Consider the following 25762-nt stretch of genomic DNA (forward strand, 5'->3'; position numbering starts at 1 on the left):
CTAAGGTTCGTGCTATTATTTCCCCCCCCATTTTATAGAGGCAGAAACTGAGGCTGAGAATGAAGTGACCAGAGGACACAGAGCCTGTTGGTAGAGCCAAGATGAGAATCCAGGTCTGTGTGATGTCAGAGCTGGACCTCTGACCAGCACGCTGTCATCTGTGAGCCTCGAACCAGGGACACCCTGCAGCAGTCCACACCAGGAGAATCTGGGTGCCAGCCCAGGAGAGGAGCCGCCAAGAAACAAAAGCAAAACAGGATGTGAACCAAGGATCCTTGGGGGTTGCGAGCCAAGGGGATTTTAGTAGCTACACAGGGCAGAGGGAGGGGAGTCCTGATGCTTGATGTGCACCCATGCAGCAGAGGTCCAGGGAACTATGGGCACAGTGGGGGTAGCTGCGATTAGCAGAACAAGCTGGATTTGGAGATAGCAGACCAGCACTGAAGACAGTGCCTATTAGCAAGGAGACACTGCATCAAGGTAAACTGAATATGCCCTGGCTCGACCACTTCCCTGCAAGTCACTTTACCATTTTAGGGAACTGAACCCTGAGCCCTGGGAGCGGCCTTCAAAGCCATTCTTGGGGCTGGACCCGGAGAAGGAAGTTTGAGATGGAAAAGTGTATTTTCAGCTGCAGCTGTGAGTCTGGGAGAAGTAAACTCCCGGTTACTAGAGCTGCCTTGACAGCCCTCTGACTCGGGGGCAGAGAGAAAGCCAGGTCCCACCCCCTGCCCTACAGGCACATACCCAGGCAAACACTCCTCTCCCTGCACCCTTCTCACGCACAGGCCCAGGGAGGGGGTGCTTCTCGTGGGGCCAGGGGAACCCTCTGGGTGGGAACCCTTCTTTACCCCACCCTTTACCTGGCACCCTTCCCTGAGCCTGCAGATGCTATCTCTGCCATCCTAGCTGGCAAGCTGTGGCTGTGAGAGGTCTGCAGGAGCTGGTATGAGTGAGAAGGTTCTGGAAATGTGGAAAAGTACTGTACGCGTGTCAAACAAGGGGCTCTGGGTAACGTGAGGTCATGTCTCACCCACAGGAGCGCTCGAGCTCGCTCTCTCTCTCTCTCTCTCTCTTTCTCTCACAGCCTGGTACAGTCAGAGAGACCTATTGTGTATCTGAGCTCCACCTTGGGTAACTTACTTCACCTCTGAGTTATAGTTTCCCCAGCTCTCTAATGGGAATAATAATGCTCACCTCACCAGGCTGTCGTAAGAATTAAGTAATAGCAAATAAGATATAACTCTATGTAAAGTGCCTGGAGCATTCCAACATCCTCGGTTTGAATCCTGGCTCTAAGCAAGTCCCTTGACCTTTCTGAGACTCAGTTTGCCCATCTGTAAAATAAAGAGCATAAAAGCTACCTCTCTGGGTTGCTGGCAGGTTTAAATGAGATACTACTTATGAAGGACTCAACCCAGTGTGCTTATTAAGCCGAGGGCTCGGTAAATGGTATTAGCCTCTTCTGTGACTGGGGCCAAATCCGGCTTCCCTTTCAACACGGCTGCTCCAAAAAGACTCCCACGTGAGAGGGGGAAGGGCTGGCCCTTCACCAGAGTCTGCATCCACCAAAGGCAACTCACTGAAATCTCCAAGGGAAGTCCACCTCTGTATCCCTGCAGAATCAGGGAGAGGGTCCAGATGCTGGCCTCGGTACCTGGCATCCTTGCTGCTCTCCATCCCACACCTGCGCAGAGAGGAACAGTCCATCTCCATGCCCCGTCTAGATGCATCCAGCCAGTGCTGGAGCCAGGGCCCCAGAGGGGCTTTGCGGTGGTGGTGGCGCAATCTGGTAACCCGGACTGTACTAGGGACAGGCCTCCTGAGAATCCACGGCTGCTCCTGCACTCCTATCTCCTCCTCCCTGCCCTGCTGTCAACAAGGCTCCGTCCATCCGGTGCTGGGGCTGAGGCCTGGGGCCACAAACGCGAAGCAGCTGACATCTGAGCCTCGAGCCAAAGAGCCAAGCATGGCTGGCAAAGGAAGACAAAGTCCCACCTCTCCAAAAGCAAAGACACTTATCAAGGGCTTCCCACCCAAGCCTGGGGTGGGTGGGAGGCTTAGCTTGCGAGCTCGGGGATCGCAGAAAAAAAATTACCATTCTAGTAGCATCTGCAGCTCATCTAAACTGGGGCGAGCCCAGCTCAGCAGCCACACAGGGAGAGGGGAGGACGAGAAAATTATGGGTTCATCAGAAAGTAATAGAAGCTAATGTTTATTGGTCGATTACCGTATGTCAGAGACTATGCTGAGTTATATATCTCAGCTGTAATTAATCCTTACGACATGCCTAGGAAGGAGAAACTCTCACTGTTCTCAGCTTCGGATGAGGAATATAAGGCACAATACAACCGGCTCAGCCCTGCTGTCTGATGCCTCCCCCAAGACAAGCAGGGCCGTGGAGAGGGGCGAGGCCGGGCCGTCTGGAGTCCCGCGGGCTGGCTTTCCACTCCACGCCTCTGGACGGCGTGACTGTCGGAAATTCTTTAATCACTCAGCGCCTCGGTTTCCTTATCTATAGACCTGGAATGATCCCATCTGCCTCACAGGGTTGCCAGAAGTATTTAATGGGATACTGGATATTTGGCATTATAATAATAACTAATAATGCATTTTGCACTCGGGGCCTGCACACAGGCAGAATCCAGTAAATACGATTATTGTTATATTATCTTGACCACAGTGGGGAAATCCCTCTGGAGAAAGGAATCATTTAATCTTACCCCGTCACCTCCTGCCTGAAAATTAATTCTGTAGCACATCTAGCTAAGCCATTTGATGAGCCCAGCTTAACCCCCGTTCCGGCAGCCCTGGCTGACATAGCCCTTGTCCTGATATTTTTAGGAATTTCTCAGACCTGTCTCCCTCACTGGATAGCAAGTATGTTCTCCGAGGGCAGAGGCTGCGTGTGTTCTTTCTGGGGTGCCTCCTTCACTGCTGGGGAGCCTCTGTTTTCCACTACCTTGTATTTCTACACAGCCACGGGTAAATCTTGCTCTCCTGGTGGAAGGGAACTCTCCCCCTGGTGGGTCAGCTGACCTTACTGGGGATGATGGCCAACCTGGAAATCGTTTTCTTTTCTTTCTTTCTTTTTTTTTTTTTTAAGATTTTATTTATTTGTCAGAGAGAGAGAGAGAGAGAGAACACAAGCAGGGGGAGCAGCAGAGGGAGAGGGAGAAGCAGGCTCTCCACTGAACAGGGAGCCTGATGTGGGGCTCCATCCCAGGACCGTGGGATCATGACCTGAGCTAAAGGCAGAACTTAACCAACTGAGCCACCAGGCACCCCTGAAAATCATTTTCTGAAACCTGTGGGGTGGTTTTTTTTGGCTAATGGGGAGGCTTGATTTGCATTTGCTGGGCAGAGGGCAGGCATTCCAGACCTGCTGCAATGCAGAAGGGCATATCGAACAAGAAACACTTATGTTCCAGGCAACTTTCATTCAACTTCCAAATGCTCCACTGGACATCTGTGTCAGTGAGTAGCCTGCCTATAATCATGGGAGCCTAGAACCCAATTCATTCTTTTTATAGGAGCACCAAGTATCTTTTGCATACTTTTAATAGGCGCTGGCTTTTTTCCGGGGATGCCATTTTCTGTGTAAATTGAGGAAAGATTTCTATCTTATTTTGTTTGGACCTTTATGGAGAGTTAACATTTTGGAAAGTCATGGTTTTTGAGCTGCCAATCGAACATGCCATTATCAGTCTGTATTTGTGTGTGTCATCTGGGTACTAGCATGCCACTAGCCCGTTGAACCTTCCTGGGCAGTGTGCCCAAGGATTTCCTTGTTGAAATATCTATTATTTTATTTTAAATTCTTTTTCATTCTTTTATTCAAATCAGAGCATCCTGTGGATGTTTGTGTTTTCTATAAATTCCATTCTAGGAGATTCAGGGGGCTTTCTAGAATCCTCGTTCCAAGGGACATTGGGTCTGATAAGGCTGAGAACCACAGTTTTAGAAGGAAGTGGGTGTTTGGGGGTTGGTCCCTTCTGGTCCCTCTGCTCAGAACTGCCTGTTGGCTAGCAGGGGACTTTAAGGTCTGTCCTCCCCCAGATCTACACCTGTGCCTGGCAGCTGTATTTAATTCTGAAGTAAGGTCTTTGGAAGCCCACTGTGGCCTTGCATCAAAACCATGTCCCCAACACAGTTCCGTCAGGCTCCCGTATCTGATTTTCAATTGCTCTGGCACCTCAGAGGGGAAAAAAACGAAGGATGTTCTGTATCAACACTCGAGGTTGGGCAAAATGCAGTTTGCAGACTCCTTGTCTTCTGTCTCTTAGTCTGCGCCCGCACCCCCGTAATCCTGTCTCTACTCGGAAGCAGGGAGGCAGAAGCTGGGTGCCCCGCAGAGGGAAACAAGCCTGAGAGGACCGACAGTCTTGCCATCCTTAATTCCCACCCCCACCCCCAGGGTCCCTCAGAACCTCCCTCCAGCTCATTACCCTGACCCATGCCTGGCAATGTGTGCCTGTCCAGCTTTCTGAGACTTGCAGAACCAGCCCCATTGGCATTAATATTACAGTGCAGGGGATCTCCCTCTCTTTCGCTGCCTCCTCCGCTGTGTTTTCTTCCCCACTGGCAGGGAGCTCCTGCGGGCAGGACCCATGTTCTAGTCCCCTCTGACTCCTCACTACCCAGCGGAGCACGGGTCCATGGTACGAAATGGTCGAACTTGGGTCCATCAGTTCCTTCCCTTGCCGCCTGGTGCTCAGCCACTCCGGTGCCAGCTCTCCCGAGGCTGCTCCCTGAGCGCCCAGGGGCGAGCGCTGAGTAGGCCATCCCGGCAGACCCTCCCTTGTCAGCTCGAGAGCCTGGTCTGGCCTGGCCTGGCCTGCGTTCTCCTCCTGGGCCTCCCTGGAGAAGCCTCTCCATCATTCTGGACCCTCAGAGACCTTCCCCTAGGCTGAATTTTGTTGCTTTTAGAGAAGATGCCTCACTGAGCCAATTAAACACTACAAATCCACACATACTGGGAGCAGCCAGAGAACCATGGTGGTTCACGCTCAAGAAAACAGTGAAGGGAAATCCCATCCAATTTAAAGCGAAATGCCATATGGGGGCATGCTGGGGTAACTGCTCTTGGCTGGCTGGCACGGGAGAATCATCCATTGGTGCAGGTGAGCTGAGAAAGCTATCAAGCCTAGGACGGAGAGAAAACCCCAGGTCACTGATTCTCAGCTTTGGTGGCAGAAAGCTTAGGGACAAGGACACCTGCCAACTTGCATCAGATATCCTTCTGGCCTCAGAGAACTTTTGGAGTCTTCTAGCAAGATGGCACTCAACAACATATGTGGAAACGTTGCTCTGATCTGTCTGGTGGAAACTTGTGGCCCGTGGGGAGCGAGGGCTTCAGAAGGCACCAGGACAGAAGAGCGTGAGGCTCCCCAGAGGCGCACCTGTCACTGTGGACTGTCCAAGCCCCCTGAAGCCAATTCTACCTTCCAACGTCCTTCTGAAGCTAGCTGTTGGTCCAAAGAGCAGGGAAGGGAGGCGAAGAGCTGTCCCCTGGGCTCCTGAACTCACTGACAGGGCACCCAGCCCTGCTACCCTCTCAGACGAGTCCTCCTCTCCTAGGCTACCCCTTCCAGTGGGTTCTCTGTCTGCATTCTGTCTTTTCTGTCTCCTCTGCTGATGGCATTTCCTATCCCTCCCCAAGCCCACACCCACCGAGGTCTCCCCCGTCTTCCAAAGCCTTCCTTTTACACCGTCTCCATTTTAGGCCAACACCCCACCCCTTTGTCACCTCATGAGCACATCTCCCTCATTTCCTTAACTCCAACTTGCCCCCCGCCGGCAGCAATCCGGCATCTGCTCTTAGCACAGCCTCCACGATGAGGACATCGCTGCTCGTCTCCCTGCCGAGCCAGAACCCGTGTTCAGGCTTTGGGCTCCATAATACCTCTGCAGTCCTTGACACCGTGGCTCTCCCCAGCGCCATGAAAATCTCTCCTTTGTGGGTGTGGTTCTCCTCCCCCCAACCCCACACCCCCATCCCTTTAACCACGCCTTCCTCGACCCGTCTATAGGCACCCACTCCTCAGCCTTTCCCACATGTGATTCTCCTGCAGGTCTTCCCAGGGTCCCCATCGCATTCTGCACACCACCTCCAGGGGGCCTCCCTCCCTCCCACGATTTCAGTTAACGCGGTGCAATGCTGACTCCCTGATAGGCGTCTTGAACTGTCCCCCAGACTCCAGATCCCAATTTCTCACTGTATTGGCACCTATAGCCTTCCAGCTCCTTCCATCATCTGGACATACTTGTTCTACCTTCTGGCTTCTTGGGCTCTGCTTGCAGTCCCTCCAATGCTTGGCATCCCAAGCCAGAAACCTACAAATCATGCTGGACCCTTCCCCTTCCTTTGCCATCCCGTCCAACCTGTTGCCAAAATCCTCTTGATCTTCTCTCAGATCTCTCTCTCAAATCTGAGCCTCTCCGTGCATACTGACAGGATCATAAACATAGTGAATACTTACACAGTTCCTATGTTCTAGGCACTTGTCTAAAAGGCACACACCCTCTCATTTGACCTTCGCAACAACCCTGTGAGATAGGTACCATTAGTTTCCCCATTTCCAGATGAGGAGAGTGGGGAACATAGAAGGTGAGGAATTTTCCCAAGGCCGCACGATCATGATTCCAGCCCAGGCAGTCTGCCTCTGTGCTCGTGTGCTTGACCTCTTTGCTATAATCCCTCTCCTGAGCTTTGCCCGTTTCTTCATACCACAACAGCATTCCATCAGGCCTCTCCTTCGTCCTTCCTTCCCTCCTCACCCACACCCCCTCTAATGCCCTTCCATTACATGAAACTAGTCATGCTAGAAAACACCTAATGGCTCCCTACTGCCCACAGGAGAAAATTCTTTGGTGTGCATTCAAGGTTCTTCACAACTAGGCCCGACCCCCAGCTCCTGCTTCCCCTGCCTCATCTCCCCCCATGTTCATCTTCTCACACTTCCCCCGAAGCCACGCCCTTTCTCAAGGGAGCCCTCACACTCACTGGCTCCTATGCCTGGAATACTCTTGCCGCCCTTCTCCACCAGCCAAATCCCTTACTCTTCCCCTGTCCCCCACTTCAGACACCATCTCTTTGGTGATGTCCTCAGGCAGGTACCCAGGAGCTCAGCGCTACCCGTCTCTCACGGAATTCACTGCGCAGTTTTGCAATTTATCTTCTTACTCCCGACACCCCCTCTCCAGCGCTTTGGAATGACTATTCAAAGAATGAATGACGGGCCCCAAATCCAGCCAGCTGGGTCCTTCTGCCTCTGCCCCTACATTCCAAGCGATTCTTTTCATGGGACCACACAAAATCATGAAGATTGGAAAGATATCATGGGACTTATTTCCCCCCACTCTCTCCAGCTCAGGGTGAAGAAATGGACACTCTCTTCCCTATTTCTCTTCGAAGAAAAAAGTGAAAGGAGAGTGGGAGTCAAACCAACCGGTCGGAATAGGGCATGAAAGAAATAAGGGAACCTAACAGACAGATTGTGGGAGCCTGAGAGATCACCCCATGCAAACTTCTCCATTTTATCCGAGAGGAAACTGAGGGCCAGGAAGATGGAGAGGTTTGTCTAAGGACAACGACTAGTGAGAGGTAGAGCAATAGCACTGGCACCAGGACGTCTGCCTCCCCGTCTGGGGATCTGGTCTTATCCTGTTGCGCCTCCACTTTCTTATCCTTCCTAGGGACGGCAGGGTAGCACTGCCTCTGGGTCCCTGGGTCTTCCCACAATTCTCGTCCAAACAGGCTCAGTCTGCTTTCCTGGGACCAGGAAGCTAACAGGCTCAGTGTGAAACTTCCAGATGAGCCACTGTCCCTTGCTCATGCAACTGTAGGACTGTTTAGCCAGTATCTGGCTACAACTCCCAATTGCACCAACTGGCTTGAGGCTTTCCAACTGGGGCTTCACCGAGGGCAGAGGCTCATCCTTTGCCCTCCGGTGTCTGCCAGCCTCTTCCCTGTGCCATACCAGGCGGTTCCTCACAACCACCCTTTCTTCCCTTCCCCACACCCTCTGCCTCCCATTTCCTCCCAGTTAGTCACAGTGAGGTCACCCTCAGCCCCTGGCTCCCAGCCGCTCCCTGAGCATGGTGTGTGTGCCGGGAGCGGAGAGCGGAGAGACTGTAGAGGAGGATGCAGCGGGCCATCGTGGGAAAGATGGGCTCTGGAGTCCAAGAGATGTGGGTTCGAATCCTGGGTCTGCCAGTTGGCCAATCATGTGACCTTCGGCACATTGCTTCATCTCCCAAATCCTTTGCCAAAAAAAAGGTGGGGCTGCCTGGGAGGCGCCTTCCTTGCCTGTCGAATGGGGATAGTAACCCTTGGTCTATAGTGAGAATTCAATGAGATAAAGTGCCCAAAGCCCCTTGCACAGAGCTTGGCAGGCAGCAAATGTTGGTTTACTTCCCTCCTTGTGAAGTGTGGAGGGATGATGGTCAATGCAGTGGCTCGAGAGATCCTGGGGGCCCACCTGTAGGTCTGCAGACGAGCTGCTATGAACATGAACCTGTGGGTATCCGTGTCGGACGGCACTGAGGGATAGAGTGACTGGTCGCAGGGAGGATCGGGGGGGGGGGCGGGTATGGATGTGTATGCGCGTGAGCAGAGGAGTGCTCTGGCCTAAGAGTGTAAAGGAGCGTGACCTGGCTGAGCCTCTTTCTCCAAAATTCTCCCCTTCTTGAAAGGAAAGATCTGTCATGTCTGTTCTTGTCAGTAGTGAGAAATCCAAAAACCCTTTCCAGGGGAGGGAAGAGGGAACAGCCCACCCCATGGGGCTCAGCTAAGTGAAGCAAACTCAAGCGAGGCCCACTCCTGGAAGAAGCCAGCATGCTTTCTCCCAACTGTTGGAGAAACCACACCCCAAAAGATGTTCAAAGGGCCAGGGACCTCTCTGGATGCTGCCTAGGGCCAGAGGGGCTGCCCCCAGCCTTGTCCTAAGCACGAGGGTTTCTCAAGCTTCCAAAAGATCACATAGGCAGTTCAACCCACCAGGCCTGTGGAGCAGGCCACCTCCGGACTGGGCTGGTGTGGTCACATCTTGGTGTGGAATGGGCTCCTCCCTGTGCATCTTCTCCAAGGGCCTGGGACAGTGAGACGTGGGTCCCAGGCTGCCATCCTGCCTCCTCAGGGTGGAAAGCACAGGGCACCGGCCCCATCCCAACCTGCTTAGGACTCTCCTTCAGGATCACAATCCTGGGGAATCTCCTCCATTCTCCCGCCCTGCAAGCAAATCTGGCAAAACTATCCCTGAGAGAAGAATCTGTCTCATATGCAAAGACCTTGGGTGAGAAGCTGACTCTACCGTCTCTTTCCCTTGGTGGCTGTTCTGGTGTTTAATAGACCATGTTGGTGCCAAGTCCTAAGTCTGAAGCCTCTCTCTACTTTAGGCCTCGTGTACTAGTTAGACAACTTCCACGGTGAACAAAATGCAGAATGCCTGAGAGGTTTTGGCTTGGGACTCCAGATTTATTGCTCTCTCTGACCATGAAGGATATACCCAGAAAGTACCCAGCCCCTTAGAAAACGTTTTAGTAGTGACTTCAAATCACCGTACAGATAAAGGAGTCTGATCTCCAGTCCCACCTCAGACTGTCACCTAAACTTGGACGCAGAATATCAGAGGAAGAAGGAACCCGTGATTCTCCAATGCACCCCCACATCAGGATTTTCTGCCCTTCCACCACACTCTTCTCTGCCTGACAGAGTCCTACTCACCCTTTAGAGCTAGTTCAAATATTACCTCCTCCATGAAGCCCGCCCTGAGCTCCCAGGAAGAATGAACTCTTTCCATTTCTGTTTGACACCATGCTTTCTACACACCTCTAGTAAAGCAGGGATGCGAGTGTATTAGAATTATTCCCCGAGGAGTCTCTCTCTCCTTCCTCTCCTTTTATCTCTCTCTCGAACTCTCCATGCTAGACTATAAGCGGCACCAGGGCAGAGAGCATGTCTTAATTTTCTTTGTATTCCCACACCTGGCACAGTGTACATGCCCCACCCCACTCCTGGCCAAATTTAGGGAATCAATTAATTTTTCAGCTGAGAAAACTCAGACCACCTTAGCTTTCCTCCCACCAACACACCCTCCCACATCTGCTCTGGCATCATGCCCTGTCCGAGCCCTCTCCCCCTGGCTTCCCGCCTACCTGATCTCAAGGCGGAAAGTCCTCTCCCTCTGCTCCATCCTTCGCTTCACATCTGTCCATCTGCACTCTGTCCAACACCATCTGCCCCCACCTGAAGCCCTCCCAGACTAACTCGAACCCCACATGACTCGATTTTCTTCAAAGGCACCAAGCTTGTGTCTACACTGTCCCATGGAGCCAGGTTATATACTTTGTCCTGGGCTCTCTTGTTCTGTGCCTCCTGTTTTGTCCCCTATCTTCCCCTTTCAATCAGGAGTTCCCTGAGGGTCTCAGGTGCTCCATCCTTGGTACCTCCATACATTCCTCTCCAAACAATTGGTCCACGCAGACCGACTCACCCAAGAGGCAACTTGGACTAAACGTCGTGATGGGAAGAGAGCTGTGGTCTTAGATTCTGCAGCACACCAGGCAAGTACTTAGTCCTAAACAAGTGCTCCAGGTGTTAGCACTCTTCTGCGGGCATAGTGGGGACCCCAATGTTGGCTTGTTGGCTGGGGAGGGGCTGGACACAAAGGCCCTTGATAGGCCCCTGAAAGCTACTGAGCCTATGAATAAACACCCTCAAACTTGACATAATCTTTATATCTCCCGCACCTGGCGTAGTCTAAGGGGCCGCCCCCCGCCCCCCGCCCCCACCCCCCAACATTTAGAGAACAAAGGTTGCTTTCTGAAAGACCTTACCTGCCTGTTGAAATCTAGGCCATTTCGATCATTTCCTGAAAGAGATAAAAATGAAAATATGAGTTGTTAGCGGGATTGGGACGGACTGAAGCTTAGAGGGAAATGGCAATGTCAGGGAGGAGCTTGTCTAGATTTTGAAAAAGAACACCCGCTTCCCCTGTGGCCAGGCTCCTCCTACTTATCCTGTTTTCCGGAGAGGTCTTTGGAAAAATCTCCTCCAGGGAGGTGGATAACCAGGAAGAGTGACTTGTCCGAGGTCACACAGAGTTAGCCGGGATGGAACTTGACATCCCGGAGCGTGCGTTCTGTGGCACTCCCTCACACAAAGCAAAAGCTGTCATGGCTAAGCAAGGGATGACCGGCCACGGGTCCTAATCCTAACACGGCTGCCCCAACCCGGCCCTCCTGGGGACATGACACCTAAGTCATGTCAGGTAGACAGGTGTCTGTCCTTGCCTTCTCCCCTCTGGCTTTCATTTCTTGTCTGTTCATCTCTTTCCTTTTATAAAGGAACAAGTTATGGTGGGACAAGTAAATGTGTGCTTAATAGAGAAAAATATTTGTTATGGAGAAGTATAAAGTAGCAGAAAAATCACTCTGCTGAGGGGCAGCTGTAATTCATATTTTTGTATATGTTATGGTCTTTTTTTATGTTTGTTTTTCCTCATCGATATTCACCACCTTGTACAAATTTTACCCTGCTTTTCCCAGTGAACATCATTAATATTTCCCCTCTACTATTAAGGGGCACCATAAATCTTTTTTTTTTCTCCGATGCTTGCAAACATCGTTTTTAATGGTTCCCTAATATTCCATTCTGGGGACCGTAGTTTGCTTAAATATACACCTATTGTTAGGGGGACTTGCTTCTATTGTTAGCTATAATAAAGTTTCCTCTTCCTATAATTATCTATGGCAGTGGGGCACCTGGGTGGCTCAGTCGGTTAAGCGGCTGCCTTTGGCTCAGGTCATGATCCCAAGATCCTGGGATCGAGCCCGCGTCGGGCTCCCTGCTCAGCGGGGAGCCTGCTTCCCCTTCTCCCTCTGCCGGCCGCTCCCACTGCTTGTGCTCTCTCCCTCTCTCTCTGTCAAATAAATAAATAAAATCTTAAAAAAAAAAAAAACCCCAAACCCAAAAAAAACCCACCAAACTATGGCAGGAGCCACCAAACAAGCTTCCTTTATGCGCCGTGGCTTGCTGGCTCTGTAACAGCAAGGGCAACGACTACTTACTAAATACCATACACTCAGGGCATAGCACTGGGCTTAGTACATAACAGGAGTTCAAAATATACTGGTTGAATGAAAGAATAAATGGACAAGTGAATGAATTCAGAACTTTCAATCAGAATATTCTTCTGCTTTTCATTAGCTCTACAATAACTTTGGAATAAAGTCTCCGTCCCTTAGCACAACACACAAATCCCCATATGACTGTCCCTCAGGATCCCACCTCGCTCCCTCCCAGGCACCCTGAGCTCAGGTGCAAACATACCAAGCCTCTCCTGTCTCCACACTTGCCCGGAGTTGGTTAGCCTTGCTCCACTCTGGACCCCAGGAGCCTTCGCTGCCCCTGCATGGCACATCATGGGACTCCTTTTCTGTGGGCTTCTCTCCTGCTAGCCTATGAGTTCCATGAAAATGGGGACATGACTTCCATTCTCAATGGCCACCACGGTTCCTAACATAGCCCAGTGTCTCAAGAAATGCCTGGCAGAAGAATGAATGGGACCTAAGAGAATCCTCTGGAGTTTTAACTTAAACCCCTTGCCCTGCTCTGTTCTAAATGAGGATGGGGAAGCGTGCCCTTTCCTCTATGGTTGTGAGGGCATCTCCTCCAGCAACCAGGCCAGCAAGATGAGAGCAGGGGATGAAGAGGGATGGGGTCCTGAGAAGGGCATACGGGGAGATACGGAGTGACGTCTGGATAGCAGCCTGATTTTGAGATCAATGAAGATGATACATAAAATCTGCAAGGGGAGCTAAAGGTAGGAAGGGCCCACAATTTGAAAGCAGTTGCACATAGACAGATAGACTTAAAGGCAAAATTGCTTTTACCTTTGTTTTCAATTGAGGTGTAACTGACATATAACACTACATTAGTTTCGGGTGATTCAACATTTGTATACATTGTGAACACACTGATCATCACAATAAGTCTAGCGAACATTCATCACCACACATAGTTACACATTTTTTTTCTTCTGATGAGAATTTTTAAGATCCACTCTCTCAGCAACTTTCAAATATGCAATCCAGTTTTATTAACCACAGTCACCATGCTGTTCATTACATCCCCAGGACTTACTGTATTTTATAACTGGAAGTTTGGGCGCCCTTTACCCATTTCACCTATCCCCACCCCTCACCTCTGGCAACCACCAATCTGTTCTTTATATCTATGAGCTTGGCTTTTGTTGTTGTTTTTTATTTGTTTGCTTGCTTTTGAGATTTCACATAGAAGTGAGATCATATGGTATTTGTCTTTCTCTGCCTGATTTATTTCCCTTAGCATAATGCCCTCAAGTTCTGTCCACGTTGTCACAAATGGCAAGATTTCATTCTTTTTCATGGCTGAATAATGTTCTATGTCCAATGTTATGTGTGCATATGGACATATACACAGCATATTTTCTTTACTTATTCATCCACCAGTGGACACTTTGGCTATTTCCCATGTCTTGGCTATTGTAAATAATACTGCATTGAACGTGGAGGGGAGATATTTTTTTTTTTTGAGTTAGTGTCTTCATTTTCTTTGGATAAATGCCCAGAAGTGGAATTGCTAGATAATCCAGTAGTTCTAGATTTTATTTTTTGAGGAGTTTTATCTTAAAAAAAAAAAAAAATCCTTCCATGACATTGTAAAGTTGGTCTAATAAGGAGTAATTTTAAAACTTGACAAAAGAGCAAATTCATTCATCCAACAGGCATTTACTCAGCCCACACTAAGTACCAGGCACTGTTCTAGGCGCTGGGAATACAATCCTGGAGAAGACAGCAGAAGTCCCTGACTTCTTTTAGAGTTGAGGAGACATAAAAGGAATAAGAAAACAAATATAGAATTTCATTTAGAGATAATTACTGTGGAGAACAATAATACTTGGTCAGGGGAAGGGCGTGTCAGAGGCTGTTCATAAGCAGGTGGTCTGGGAAGGCCACTGAGGGGAGGGGAGGTTTTTACTCCATGAAGTGAGGACCCAACCTTTCGAAGGTCTGAGGAAGATCATTCCAGACAGAAGTATCAGGACCTAAGGCAAGAGCAGGCTTGCATGCTGAGGAATAGTAATGAGGCTAGTAGGGCTAAAGAATGGGGTAATCAGAGGCAAGCTGACATGGATCTGGCAGACAGGTGATGGTGAAAGCTGAAGGACGACAGGAAGTGATAGAGGGTTTGAGCAGAGGAGTCACGTGATCTGACTTCAGTGTTTAAATCTACAGTGATGAGCTGGTAGGGGGTTAGAGAGCAGGAAGCAAGACCAGTTGAGAGCCGTTGCAGTGGCCCAGATGAGAAAGGGCAGCGGAGTGGAAGGGACAGCGACAGTGGAGGTGGTGAGAAAAGCCTGGATTTAGAATATTCAATTGATAGCCGACGGGACTGGCTGATGGATGGGAGGTGCGGTGCAGGGAAAGAGGAATCAAGGAGGATTTCTAGGGTTTGGCCTTTCTCGATGGAATAATCGGTGATGCCATTCCCAGAGATGGGGGTGACTCAGGGAAGGGCAGGCTGGGGGTAGAACGTCGAAAGCTGTTTTTGAAGGAGGTAAGTTTGAGATGCCAATGAGATATCTCAGGAGAGGCAGGGAAGTGAGTTTGGACTCAGGAGAAGTGTGAGGTCAGACGTATAACCTGGGTAGTTATCCGCCTATAGGTGGCATTTAAAGCCACAGGATTCAGTGAGGTTACAAAGGAACTGAGTCCAGATGAAGAAGAAAGAAGAGTCAAGGCTGGAATGATGAGGAGGAGCCAGCGAAGGAGACGGAGAAAGAGTGGGCACTCGAGGAGGAGGAAGACCAGGCAAGGATGGTGACTGGGTGGTAAAAAGGGGAAGATGTTTCCAGAAGGAGGTATTAATACAGTGAGAGAAACAGTGGAGGGTCAAAACAGTTTGACTTGGAGGAGGTCATCAGCTTTGTGGACAATTAAAGAAGGTCTTTGCTTTCTATTTCTGTGAATGCAATTAGCATGTTGTTTATGAGATCCACAAAATGGAAAAGATGAGCAAGCAGGATTCAGAGTTTAATTTTAAATCTCACCAGCCAACAAAATTAACAATTTCTCTTGCCTAGAAGTTCTTCCATGGCCCTTCTCAAGAGGCCTCTTATCATGAGGATGCACCTGCTGCTCTTGGAGCCTAGTGAGGACATTTCTCCTTCTCATCAAATTCATTCTTACCTGCATTGGTATCTGTACCTAATCTTCCTTGAAACCCAGACTAAGTGAATGAGGTACCTGGTTGGCCAGGACCTCCCAAGGAGACTGGCCCCATGACACGCCAACAGAGTCGAGAGTGCCCTATAGCTCAGTGCTGGGCATTTAGGAAGGGCTCAGCTCCCCAAAGCCATTCCAGTTCTGATTCTGATTCCACTGCTAATGGTCTAGATTGAGAGATGACTGGTGAGCCGTTCCTGGGACTCAATTTATTCATCTTTGACACAGTGAGGTAGGTGCTCCTCTTTCAGGGAGAAATGAGAGGATGCGATTATTATATTAGGTGAAATCCTGGTCCACGATCATCAGAGACTTACTTTATACCCCTTTGCAATGCGCTGTGGAGAAGCAGCAAGGGCGTACTTGGAAACAGTCCTGGACTTGAAGTTGGAGAACTGAGGTTCAAGGCTTGGCTCCATCACTCCCAGGCTGTGTGAGTTTGATCAAGGCAGGCAGCTCCAGAGGCTTCAGGCTTCTCAATGGCAAAATAAGGTCATAATTCCCGTTCTACCCACTTTCCAGGATTATAGTAAAGCTCAAAGGAGAGAAAGTTGGTGACCATGCTTTGTGCACTGGGAGGCACTCCCCAGTTGTAGAGCTGGGCTCCAGACATCCTGGGCCATTCCCCTATCCAGGCTGAGCCTGGTCTTATGTTAGGGACTTTGCATGTGCTGTGCCCTTCTCTCCCTAGAAAATACACACTCATCCTCTAAGACTAATGCCACAGCCTCCATGAAACTTACCCAAAGCAAAATATGGGATTTTCTCTGTTTCCATACCTCTTATTTATAACTTTTATTGTACATACCACATTTTTTAGACCCAGTGGTTCATGTATTTGTTTCTCTCATGAAATCATGAGCTCCTAGAGGTTAGCATTATTATAAGTCTTATTCATCTTTGAACCTCAAGTGCCTAAAAGTGTCTAATATACAGTAGGTGCCAAATGACCATGTGTTTGATCCAAATTACTAAGGAACTGCTCCAAAAACCAATCTTTGATTCTGACCTGAGAAAGTCACAGGTGCCACCATCTGCCGAAACTTTGAACATATCATATTTCCAAGCCTTGGCTCCCTCTTTGGAAGGTCGCAATCACTTGCAGGAAAAACAAAGCAGGACAGACACACAGAAGGAAGAGTTGGAAGGACACTGAAGTCCAAACTCAGAGGGGAAGCACCTTGCAGAGGACACACAGCCTCAGAGAACTTGAATCAAGACCAAAGCTTGATTTCTCAACTCCTATACTCATACAGTTTTCCCAGTAAAGGCACTGCATGGGACACCTGGCTAGCTTGGTCAGTAGAGCATGTGACTCTTGATCTCTTGCATTATTATTCACCCCGTTTCACAGATGAGGGGTTTTGAGGTCCAGCCCCATGTTGGGCCTAGAGCTTACATTAAAAAAAAAAAAAAAAGGCACTGCATCCAATGGCCGACACAGAGAAACCAAGGGTTTGGCTTTGATCAACAGCTTAGGTAAATAAATGTTGATCGAATTTGGAAGTGATTCAAAGCAGAGAGGGAGATGAATACAGAAAACTGGATGATAGAATCAGGATTAGAAAATATTTTGGCATGTTCTAATAGGAAGCCAAAACCAACAAGGTAAAATGTAACAGGAATAAATGTAAGGCCCTGTACTTGGGTTAAATAAAACCAACTGTATATATAAAAGACAGGGGAGGTTGAACTGTACACTTAGAAATGGTTAAGATGGTAAATTTTATGTTTAAATTTAATGGTTTATATTTAATTTTTATGTTATGTGGTTTTTTTTTTTTTTCCTCAACAAAAATGAAACAGACAAAAAGTAAACTAGGGACTTTTTTTTTTTTAATTAGGGAATACTGTTTTAACAAATATGCTAGCCCAGAAATCCGCTTTTCTACTTTATGTTGGGTAGTCCACTAAAGTAGTCAAATTGCACAAAGTTATACCCAACTAGAAGACTATCTGCTACGTATGACCCAGCAATCCTACTTCTGGGTATATCTCCAAAGTAAATGAAAACAATGCTATTAAGGAGATATCTGCACCCCCACATTCACTGTGGCGATATTCACAACAGCCAAGATATTGACACAACCCGTGTCCATTGATGGATGGATAGATAAAGATGTTGTTTATTTAAACACACACCACACACACACACACACACACACACACACACACACACACAGGGGTGCCTGGGTGGTTCAGTCGGTTAAGCGTCTGCCTTCGGCTCAGGTCATGATCCCAGGGTCCTGGGATCGAGCCCCAGGTCAGGCTCTCTGTTTGGCTGGGAGTTTGTTTCTCCCTCTCTCTCTGCACCCCCCCTCACTCATGCTCTCTCTCAAATAAATAAATAAATACATAAAATCTTAAAACACACACACACACACATGCACACACACTGGAATATTATTCAGCCATGAGAAAAATGGAAATCCTGCCATTTGTGACAACATAGATGGATCTTGTGGGTATTACGCTAAGTGAAATAAGACAGAAAAATACAAATACTGCGTGGTATCACTTACATGTGGAATCTCAAACAAAATTTTTTTTAAAAAAGTCAAACTCATAGAAACAGAGCGTGAGAGAGTAGAAAAGTGGTTGCCAGAGGCTGAGGGGGTCGGGGGATAGGAAGAGGTTGGTAAAAGCGTACAAACTTTCAGCTGTAAGATGAATAAAGTCTGAGGATATCATATAGAGCACAGTGACTATAGTTGATAGGACTCTACTGTATAAGGGACATTTGCTGAGGAGAACTGGAAGGTTCTCTCACATACAAAAAAAAGGTAAATAGGTGAGGTGATGGACGTGATAATTAACCAGATGGAGGGGATCATTTCCCAGCGTACACACATATCAAATCACCATGATGTACGCTGTGAATCTCTTACAATTTTATTTATCACTTGCACGTCAATAAAGCTGAAAAAAAAAAAAACCCCCACACTACGTGCTATACTTGGAAGCCTCATAAAAAGCTTTTTCAACAATACCAATACCCAATTTCAGACTACAGTAGCAATAATCGTAGAGGGTACATATGGTGACTAGGAATTCAAGCATATGCAGAGTGTCAGGCATTTCGCCACCAAAATGTCTGTCCTCTGTATGTTACATTTTGAGAGAGGCTGAATCTCCTAAAGAAATCAGATATGTCTCCCCTGCCAAAAAATAAAAACAAAAAGGAAGGAAGAGTTCTCATTTCTGTTTGTTGGCAGACATTATTTGGAAATAAACCTTGCGAGGAGGGGGGCGTGAGGGGAGGCTGGCTTTGGAGTATCCCATGTGGAAAAGAAACCACAGAAAAGGAGATTTTTGAGCTGGCCAAAGCTCAGTATTAGCCCAAGTGTGTTGCATGTGTGTGGTGTAGCTGCTTAAAAAGCTAAGGCGGTCCCATTCATTAATGGAGATGCAGATCAAGGAAGATCCCTGACTGAGAGCGTTGTGCCCAGTACAGGGCGTCAGTTTGAAAAAGGGATGAACTGGGCTGATGAACTGGGCTGCCGAGCATGAGGACCAAGATGGTAAGGGGCCCAGATGTCACACCAGATGAGGAAAGGAGATTTAGCCTAGAGATGACAACACTTGTCTTTACATAAAAACTTCTTCATGGCATTGCCATGAGAATTAAATGAGAAATTCATTTTAAGTATAATAATGGTCTTGTAGTTAAGAAGGAAAAGGTCCTTCTGTTTTACAGATGCATCCTTGCCATATTTAGGATGGAAATGTTGCAATGTCTAGAATTTATAAGAAAATATTCCAGCAGCAGGAAGAGCAGAAATGTGATGGTTGTTGAGAGTAGGCAATGAGTGTATGGGGGCTCATTGTATTTGCCTCTGTTGTCATGTGTGTTTGAAAATGTCCACAAGGGAAAGCTGAAAAGAAAATAAAAAGGGATTTCAGAAACAAATGGACGAAGCAAATATGGTGAGATGTTGACAGTTACCAAATCCAGGTGATGGGTATATGGCTGTTCATGAACTGTTTTCTATGTTTTCCATACGTCTGAGTTTTTGCAAAATAAAAAATTCTAAAAACGATTCAATGAGGGAACATTGGAAAGCACTTGGCATGGTGCCTGGTGCATAGTAAGTGCTTAAATAAATATCAGTGGACCTTTCCTTCCTCTCCAAATATTGGCATGGAAGTGAACCAAGCTTAGCCTGAAGCAGCAAAGAGCAGAGCAGGGCCACTGGTGAAGCTGCTGGAAAGCAGGCTTCACTGCAGTGGGAGGAAGAATTCTGTGAAAAGTGGATGTGTTCAGCAGTGAAACAAATTTCACATCGTCAGAGCTCCCCATTGCTAGGAACATTCAGCCAGGGGCTGCTTGTTTTCAGGGATGTTACAGAACTGGTTTTGGAATCGAGGGACAATTTGATGGCATCAAGAGGGGGATTTCAGGGAACATCTAAAATTCCTTCCATCTCTGAAGTCTTTCCATTCAATGCAGCTGGTTGAAATGCACCAAGGTTTTTTTCTCCCCTCCCAGAAACTGGTCCCTGTCAGCAGCCTAGGCAGAGTGAGCCACAAGAAGGACCAAAGAGCTCTTCTTACCATTTCCCTCTGTCCTGTTTGTTCTGCACACAAATAAAAGATAAGGACATAGAAGGCGGGGCAAGGGCAGACAGGGTTCGAGAAGGAAGCTTTAGAATCCCCCATTTGGAGGTCTTGGGGGCAAATGGGTGAGATCTATGCCAAGCTGGAAGGGCCACCCACTAGGGTCTCTCCAGGCTTCTTTGTGTTCTCATGGCCCCTTGGCAATCTCTGAGCCATGAGGCTTCCAGAAAGAAAGCAGGAGGAGAGCCAACACCTTGAAACCCTGGCTCATAAGCCTGGGGGAGACCTCAGGAGATCATCGGGGCAAGTTCCCTGCCTTTGGGAAGATTAAGCATTATTATTCACCCCGTTTCACAGATGAGGAGACTGAGTCTCAGCCAGGTTAGGTGATGAGTATAACCTATCAGGACCCCGGGGAGCCCCCACAACAGACAGTAGGAGACACACCAGTCCTCTGAGCAGCAGAGCCTGCTGATTTGCATAGCTTTGGCAGCACCGGGATGTGAGTTTGCCTGGGGAGCAATTCTCTGGGTGAGGGGGGTGGAAGCACAGGAATGGAGAACTGTCCAAGCAGGATTTTTCACTTCTGCCTGGTAAACAGTGCAGAGTGCTCGGCAATGGGGCTGAACCTCTCCCAATTCTGGACTGCTTCTCTTCTCACCAGCTCCGCACTCAGTATAACCCAGTAAGACTTCCAGTGCCACTTTCTGACCACTTGGCAGCTGGTGGGCACTTCCTGGGAGAGCCATGCTTAAAGGTCCCAGGACCCTGGAAACACTCCTGGGCGCCGGCTACCAGAGCAAACCAGGAGAGACTTCCTGGCACAGTCACTTAAACCAGTCAAAGCAGTTGTTTTCCAGGACCCCACAGACACCATGCCTACCTTTTCTGTTACTTGAGATTCCTCCAAGGAACTGGCAGTGTTGCCTAATGGTCAGAGTTCTGTACAGAGAACACCCGGGAAACTGAGCTCGAGGGTTACTTCAAAGGCTGTTTTACGCTGGACTTGGGGCAAGTGGCTTAACCTCCGTAGCCTTCAATTTCCCTTAAATATTAAAACAAAAAAGTTTCTGTCTGCATTCCTGCCACCTCCTTCACAGGGGCAAGGAAATGCCCAGGAGGACCCCCTGAAGACCCCTGAAGAACAGGACGCAGGACCTGGGATGGAGAGGGGAAAGAGCCCTAGCTTAGGGCGTGGGGGACAGGGTCTGGCTCCCAGTTCTCCACTAGTCTGTGTCCTCAGGCAAGTCACCTTACCTCGGGGGCTGTAGACAGCAAATGCAGACATGCACGTGGGAGCAAGCCATGTCCAGGGAGGTATCACGAACGCATCACTGCACCCTCTTCCTTGTTAGAACAAGGGACCTTAGAAGGTCCCTGCTTCGGCGACCACCACCGATGGTCAGAACGAGTTCTCCTGAAGAAACCCATTTACCACCCCAGGACAGGGTGATCTCTCAGGTTCCCTTGACCTCTGACCATGTATGGAGTTGGGAATTTTCATGATTTAAAGCTTCTTCCTCTCTACCCTAAGGTAGAGCAAATCTCTTCAGGGATTCCTCATGACATGGCCCAGGTCCTCATGAGGACCTGACTGACGCCTTTTCTCCACACACACACACACACACACACACACACACACACACACACACACACAACCCCCCTTGTGAGATTGAACCCTGAAGCCTTGCTCTCTGGTCCCTTCCCACAGATCAGGAGCCTGGGGCCGAGCCACAGTGGACACAAGGGGCTCCATGGCACCCCTTGGCTGGAAGAGAAGCCCAGCATCCTCCCAGCTCCCTCTGCCATCTGTCATGATGTTCTTTGACAAACGAAAGGCTCCTCACACGGTCTTCTCATTGTTTGGGCCTGACAATCCCCACTGCGTCTCAGCCTGAGCTATAGATGGGACTCCCTGGGGCTCCCGCTACAGTGCCTCCTCACCTTCTGCTGGCCCAAAGTGCGCAGCACCATCAGAGGCCACACAGAAGGAATATCCGGGCAGATGCACCAAGTTCTAGAAAAACAGGCCAGGGACTCGGTCCCTGCGGCAAGGAATGCGGCCAGAAGAGCCAGGTCCCCGCCAAAGTCTCAACTCATAGTCCCCTGAGCCTGGAAAACAAGAAAAATCCAACTCCAAAGGAAGAACTCTGTTAGTAAGCCCAGGGTTCTGGTTGCACAAATGAGCGCATCTCAGAGAAGCACCTTGCCTGTGATTTTTCTATCAGGAGTATTAAATGCTCAAGAGGACTAGAGACTCCCAATGCTATCCCCGCCATTTACAGGGAAGGAAACAGTCCCAGAGAGGACAAGTGATGAGCTAAAGGTCATACAGGTACCAAGCGGCACAGCAGGAACTACTCCCCAGAGCTCAATGCCCAGACTTGACCCTGCACGACACCCGTGGGGGTTCCTTAAAGGCCGACTCCGGACCAGCACCACTCTGCCCTTGGCCCAGCCTGGGGAAGGAAGAGGTTCAAAGAGGTTCAAGGTCAGTCGGAGACGGAGCAGCTCTACCCTAGCCCTCTTCCCTGCGCAGAGTGAAGCTGGCTGAGAAGAGCAGGAGGAGATGCCTGGGAGGGCCACGTGGCTGGGCTCTGGCTCTCCGGTGGGCGCACACATGACCTTGTGCGGCTCAGAGGGGCCCACGAGTAGAAAGCAAGCTCGGACAGGAGATGCTCTCTCACACTTGCAGAACAACTCACACGTCCAAAAGCTGCCACAGGTAGGCTCTCATTTCATTCCTTCCTCACAGCTTGTTCTACAGACAAGGAAACAGAGGCTGGGTCCCGGCACCAGCACTGGGCGGTGGGGGGGGGGGGGGGGAGGGGGGTGTCGGAGGGGGAAGGGGAAGGAACTTGGATCTCAAGTTCTGGCTCCAGGGCCGGTGCCCTTGCCAATGCACATTGATCACAGTGCACTGGGTTTGCTTCTCTACTGTGCTGTGCATTTCCATCTCCAGTTCGTATGTGGTCCCCACCCCACCTGCCTGTGAGGTCTACAGGGCTGGAATGACAGGACTCCTGTTTCACCAGTGACTAGAGGCTCAGAGAGGGTGGGGCTTGTTATAGGTCACACAGCCCACTGCGGAGCCCAAACCCCACCACGCTTCTCTCTGCTTTCCCTCTTGTAGAGTAAGGTGGTCCTCCCCTCTGGGGGCTGCAGGGGCCACCTCTGACGGAAGGGTTCTGGGGAGAGAGAGGAGAGGCTTAATCCAAGGAAAGAACAAAACAGAAACAAAGGACAGAGGATACTGCCTCTGGGGTGGGGGGAAAGTGTTCCTAAAGAAACCCTCTCTCACATCCCCACTGTGACCTTGGGAAAGTCATTCCCCTTCTCTGACCCCAGTCTCTCCCCCCATAAAACGGGAGAATAGGACTAGATCAGAGCATTTTCAAACATTTTGGCAGCAGAACACTGTTTTCAAATAATAAGGAATAATTAGTAGCTGACATTTATTGAGCATTTACTACGCACCAAGCTCTGTAGTAAACATTTTATACACATGCAGCATTTAATCCTTATAACCACCCTATGAGTAGGTGCTCTTATTATCCCCATTTCATAGATGAGGAAAGGAGGCTCAGAGGAGTTCATCAACCTGCCCAAGGTTCCTGATTAGCAAATCACTGAGCAGAAGCTCAAGCCCACGTCCGTCCACCAGGCAAGGCTGTCCGTACTACACCACACCATCTCCAAATGAAGCCTCACATGTGGTTGCTGTAGAAACTCGAAGGAAGTAAAGGACCTTTAGATTTTCCAGAACTAGCAATGTCCCCTAATCCCATTAAACCTGGCCTGTGCCTTAACACTGGGTCCTGGGGGAAGGGGGTCTCTCCACCTGCTCCCTCCCCTTCTTCTGGTCATTTCTCTATTTTCTGAGAAGTAAAGACAGGCTTGAGTCAGGATCCACATAAGGAGCCCTCAGGGGTGGAGGTGACTGGCCCCTTTAGCCCTCTAGCCAGGCAGGTGCTCAGTGGGGTGACTACTTAGCTAGGGCTGCTCCTGGGCCCTTCCCTGAAGCAGGCTTCCCACTCCCAAATACAAATAGCTACAACAGCATGTTGGCCAAAGTGAATGAGTTCACAGGCAGGTCTACTCAGGAGACAGCCTATATTACTAATCGAGCTTCCCTGGATCGGCTGTTGAGTCCCTGCCCCACTCTGTGGACACTTGATGCTTCTGATACTAATACCAGCAAACAACATTACTCTATGGCAGGCACTGAGGTAAGTGTGTTTAAGTTAAATATTGACCCGTTCGATCCTTACAGCAACCTCATGAGATAGGTACAATTATTATCCCCATTTTACAGACTAGGGAACTGAGCAGGGAACCATTAAGTAACTAGCCCAAGGTCATAACTAGTAAGCAGAGAAGCTGGGATTCACATACAGACTCTGGCTCCAGAGTCTATGCTCCTCATGACTGCACCTTGGTGAGCTGGGGGCAGGGGGGCAGCAATTCACATCATTCCAAGCGTCTTACAAATACTTTTAGAGACCCTCAAGGTCACACCCATCATCCAATGCACATGCTCAGGCCCAAGGATGGGAAGCGATTGTCTAAGAGCACAGGTGGGTGGTAGAGGCTAGAATCCGTCTGTCCTCACATCTCCTCAGCCAACCGAGAAAGTACAGATTGTTTTTCCAATTTCATGGGTAGAAAAACTGAGATGACCCAGTCTGTGGTCACCAGAGGGAGGTAGGCTCGAGTCCAGAGGTAGATCACACTCAACGGTTGCTCTGAGCTCAAGTATCCTCAGGACATGGAGGGGTAAACTGAGTCCAGGGGCAGGAGGGGGACGTACCCAGTTCTCCCAGGAGGCAAAGGCCACTAGCACCCAGCCCAGCCTGACCTCTGTCACCTCTCCCGCCGCCTGTGGAGGCAGGGGTGGGAGGGAGTCAGCCCAGTGCTGCCTCCCTTTGATAACTTTGAGCCTGGGGCAGACAAGTGCCAGCCGGCTTCACCCCCTTTGTCCGAGCTTCCCTCCTCAAGAAAACCTTAATCATCCTCATTTGAATTTCAAATGACCTCTCCCCTCTCCCCCTCCCCTCCCCAACAGGCTTTGAGGCAGGGATATGGAAATTCACCCTGCAGTATGGAAATCATAGCCCTATGCAAATCAGGTGCCAAGACCCCATCGTCATAGCAACCACTGGGTTTCCTCTCCTTTCGGCACCTCTCTGGGCTCTCTGGCTTGCTCCTCTTCCCAGCTGGAGCAGGTGGGGGAGTGGGGTGGGCAAGCCCCCTGCCAGCGGCCTCGCTGCGGCCCACAGCAGACAGGTGGGGCACCCCTAACTAAGGTGACCAGTGGAGCCCAGACCTGCCAGCCCACCTGCATGCTTTCCTGGCGCAAATCTGGACCGGACCCTGTCTACCCAAGCAAGGCCAGCCGCTGTGTTTTTTCCTGGCCAGGGTTAATCCAAGGATGGGCTAGGTGGTGGTGGGGGAAGTTCTGGAGTCTGGAGGACACAGAAAGGCCCCCAAAGGAGGTGGCAGAAGAAGGGAGACCTAGGCGGCTTCCATGGCACCATGGTAGGAGATGAAAAGCCCAGCATGGAACCTGTATGTAAAATGCCATGCAAATTAACACCTATTATTTTTTGAGTCAACTGCACTGGTGCTTTTTGGGAGATGCCTGTAGCTCAGTTTCCCATGCTCCTGGCTTGGCACAAAGGCCTGCCTTCCCTGAGTCTCCCAGGGCCCTCCTGTTACCCCAGAAGTGCCCCCACCCCAGTGAGCACCAGCCCACGGAGGAGGCAGGAGGGGACAGAAACGTCAATGGCTTAAGTCCCTGGAAATGAAACTTACCGCCTCATTGTCTGAGCCCGCCCAGCCCAGCCAAACCCCCGGGGCTCCAGTGAGGGCGGACCAGCCCTAGCTGGGGTGACCTAAGGCAGCTTCCCTTGTAAGGACATTCAGCTCTGATCCC

At 49.6% G+C, this 25762-nt stretch overlaps 1 protein-coding gene across 3 annotated transcripts in view; it reads right to left on the reverse strand.

Moving 5' to 3' along the window:
• POU2F3 (POU class 2 homeobox 3) overlaps positions 1-25762 on the reverse strand; it is a 72736-nt gene that overhangs the window by 32983 nt on the left and 13991 nt on the right. For 2 of the 3 annotated variants that reach the window (XM_088017636.1, XM_028125982.2), the window contains exon 3: positions 10840-10874. In XM_088017636.1, coding sequence (XP_087873762.1) covers positions 10840-10874 — 35 coding nt within the window. Of the gene's footprint in view, positions 1-10839; positions 10875-20710; positions 20770-21084; positions 21135-25762 lie in introns of those variants that run through there. The other variant, XM_088017635.1, reaches the window with a different exon arrangement.

This window comes from Eumetopias jubatus, unplaced genomic scaffold, assembly GCF_037043125.1.
Source record: "Eumetopias jubatus isolate StellerSeaLion01/CBP00866 unplaced genomic scaffold, mEumJub1_p1.0 scaffold_13, whole genome shotgun sequence".
Classification (NCBI taxonomy): Eukaryota; Metazoa; Chordata; class Mammalia; order Carnivora; family Otariidae; genus Eumetopias; species Eumetopias jubatus.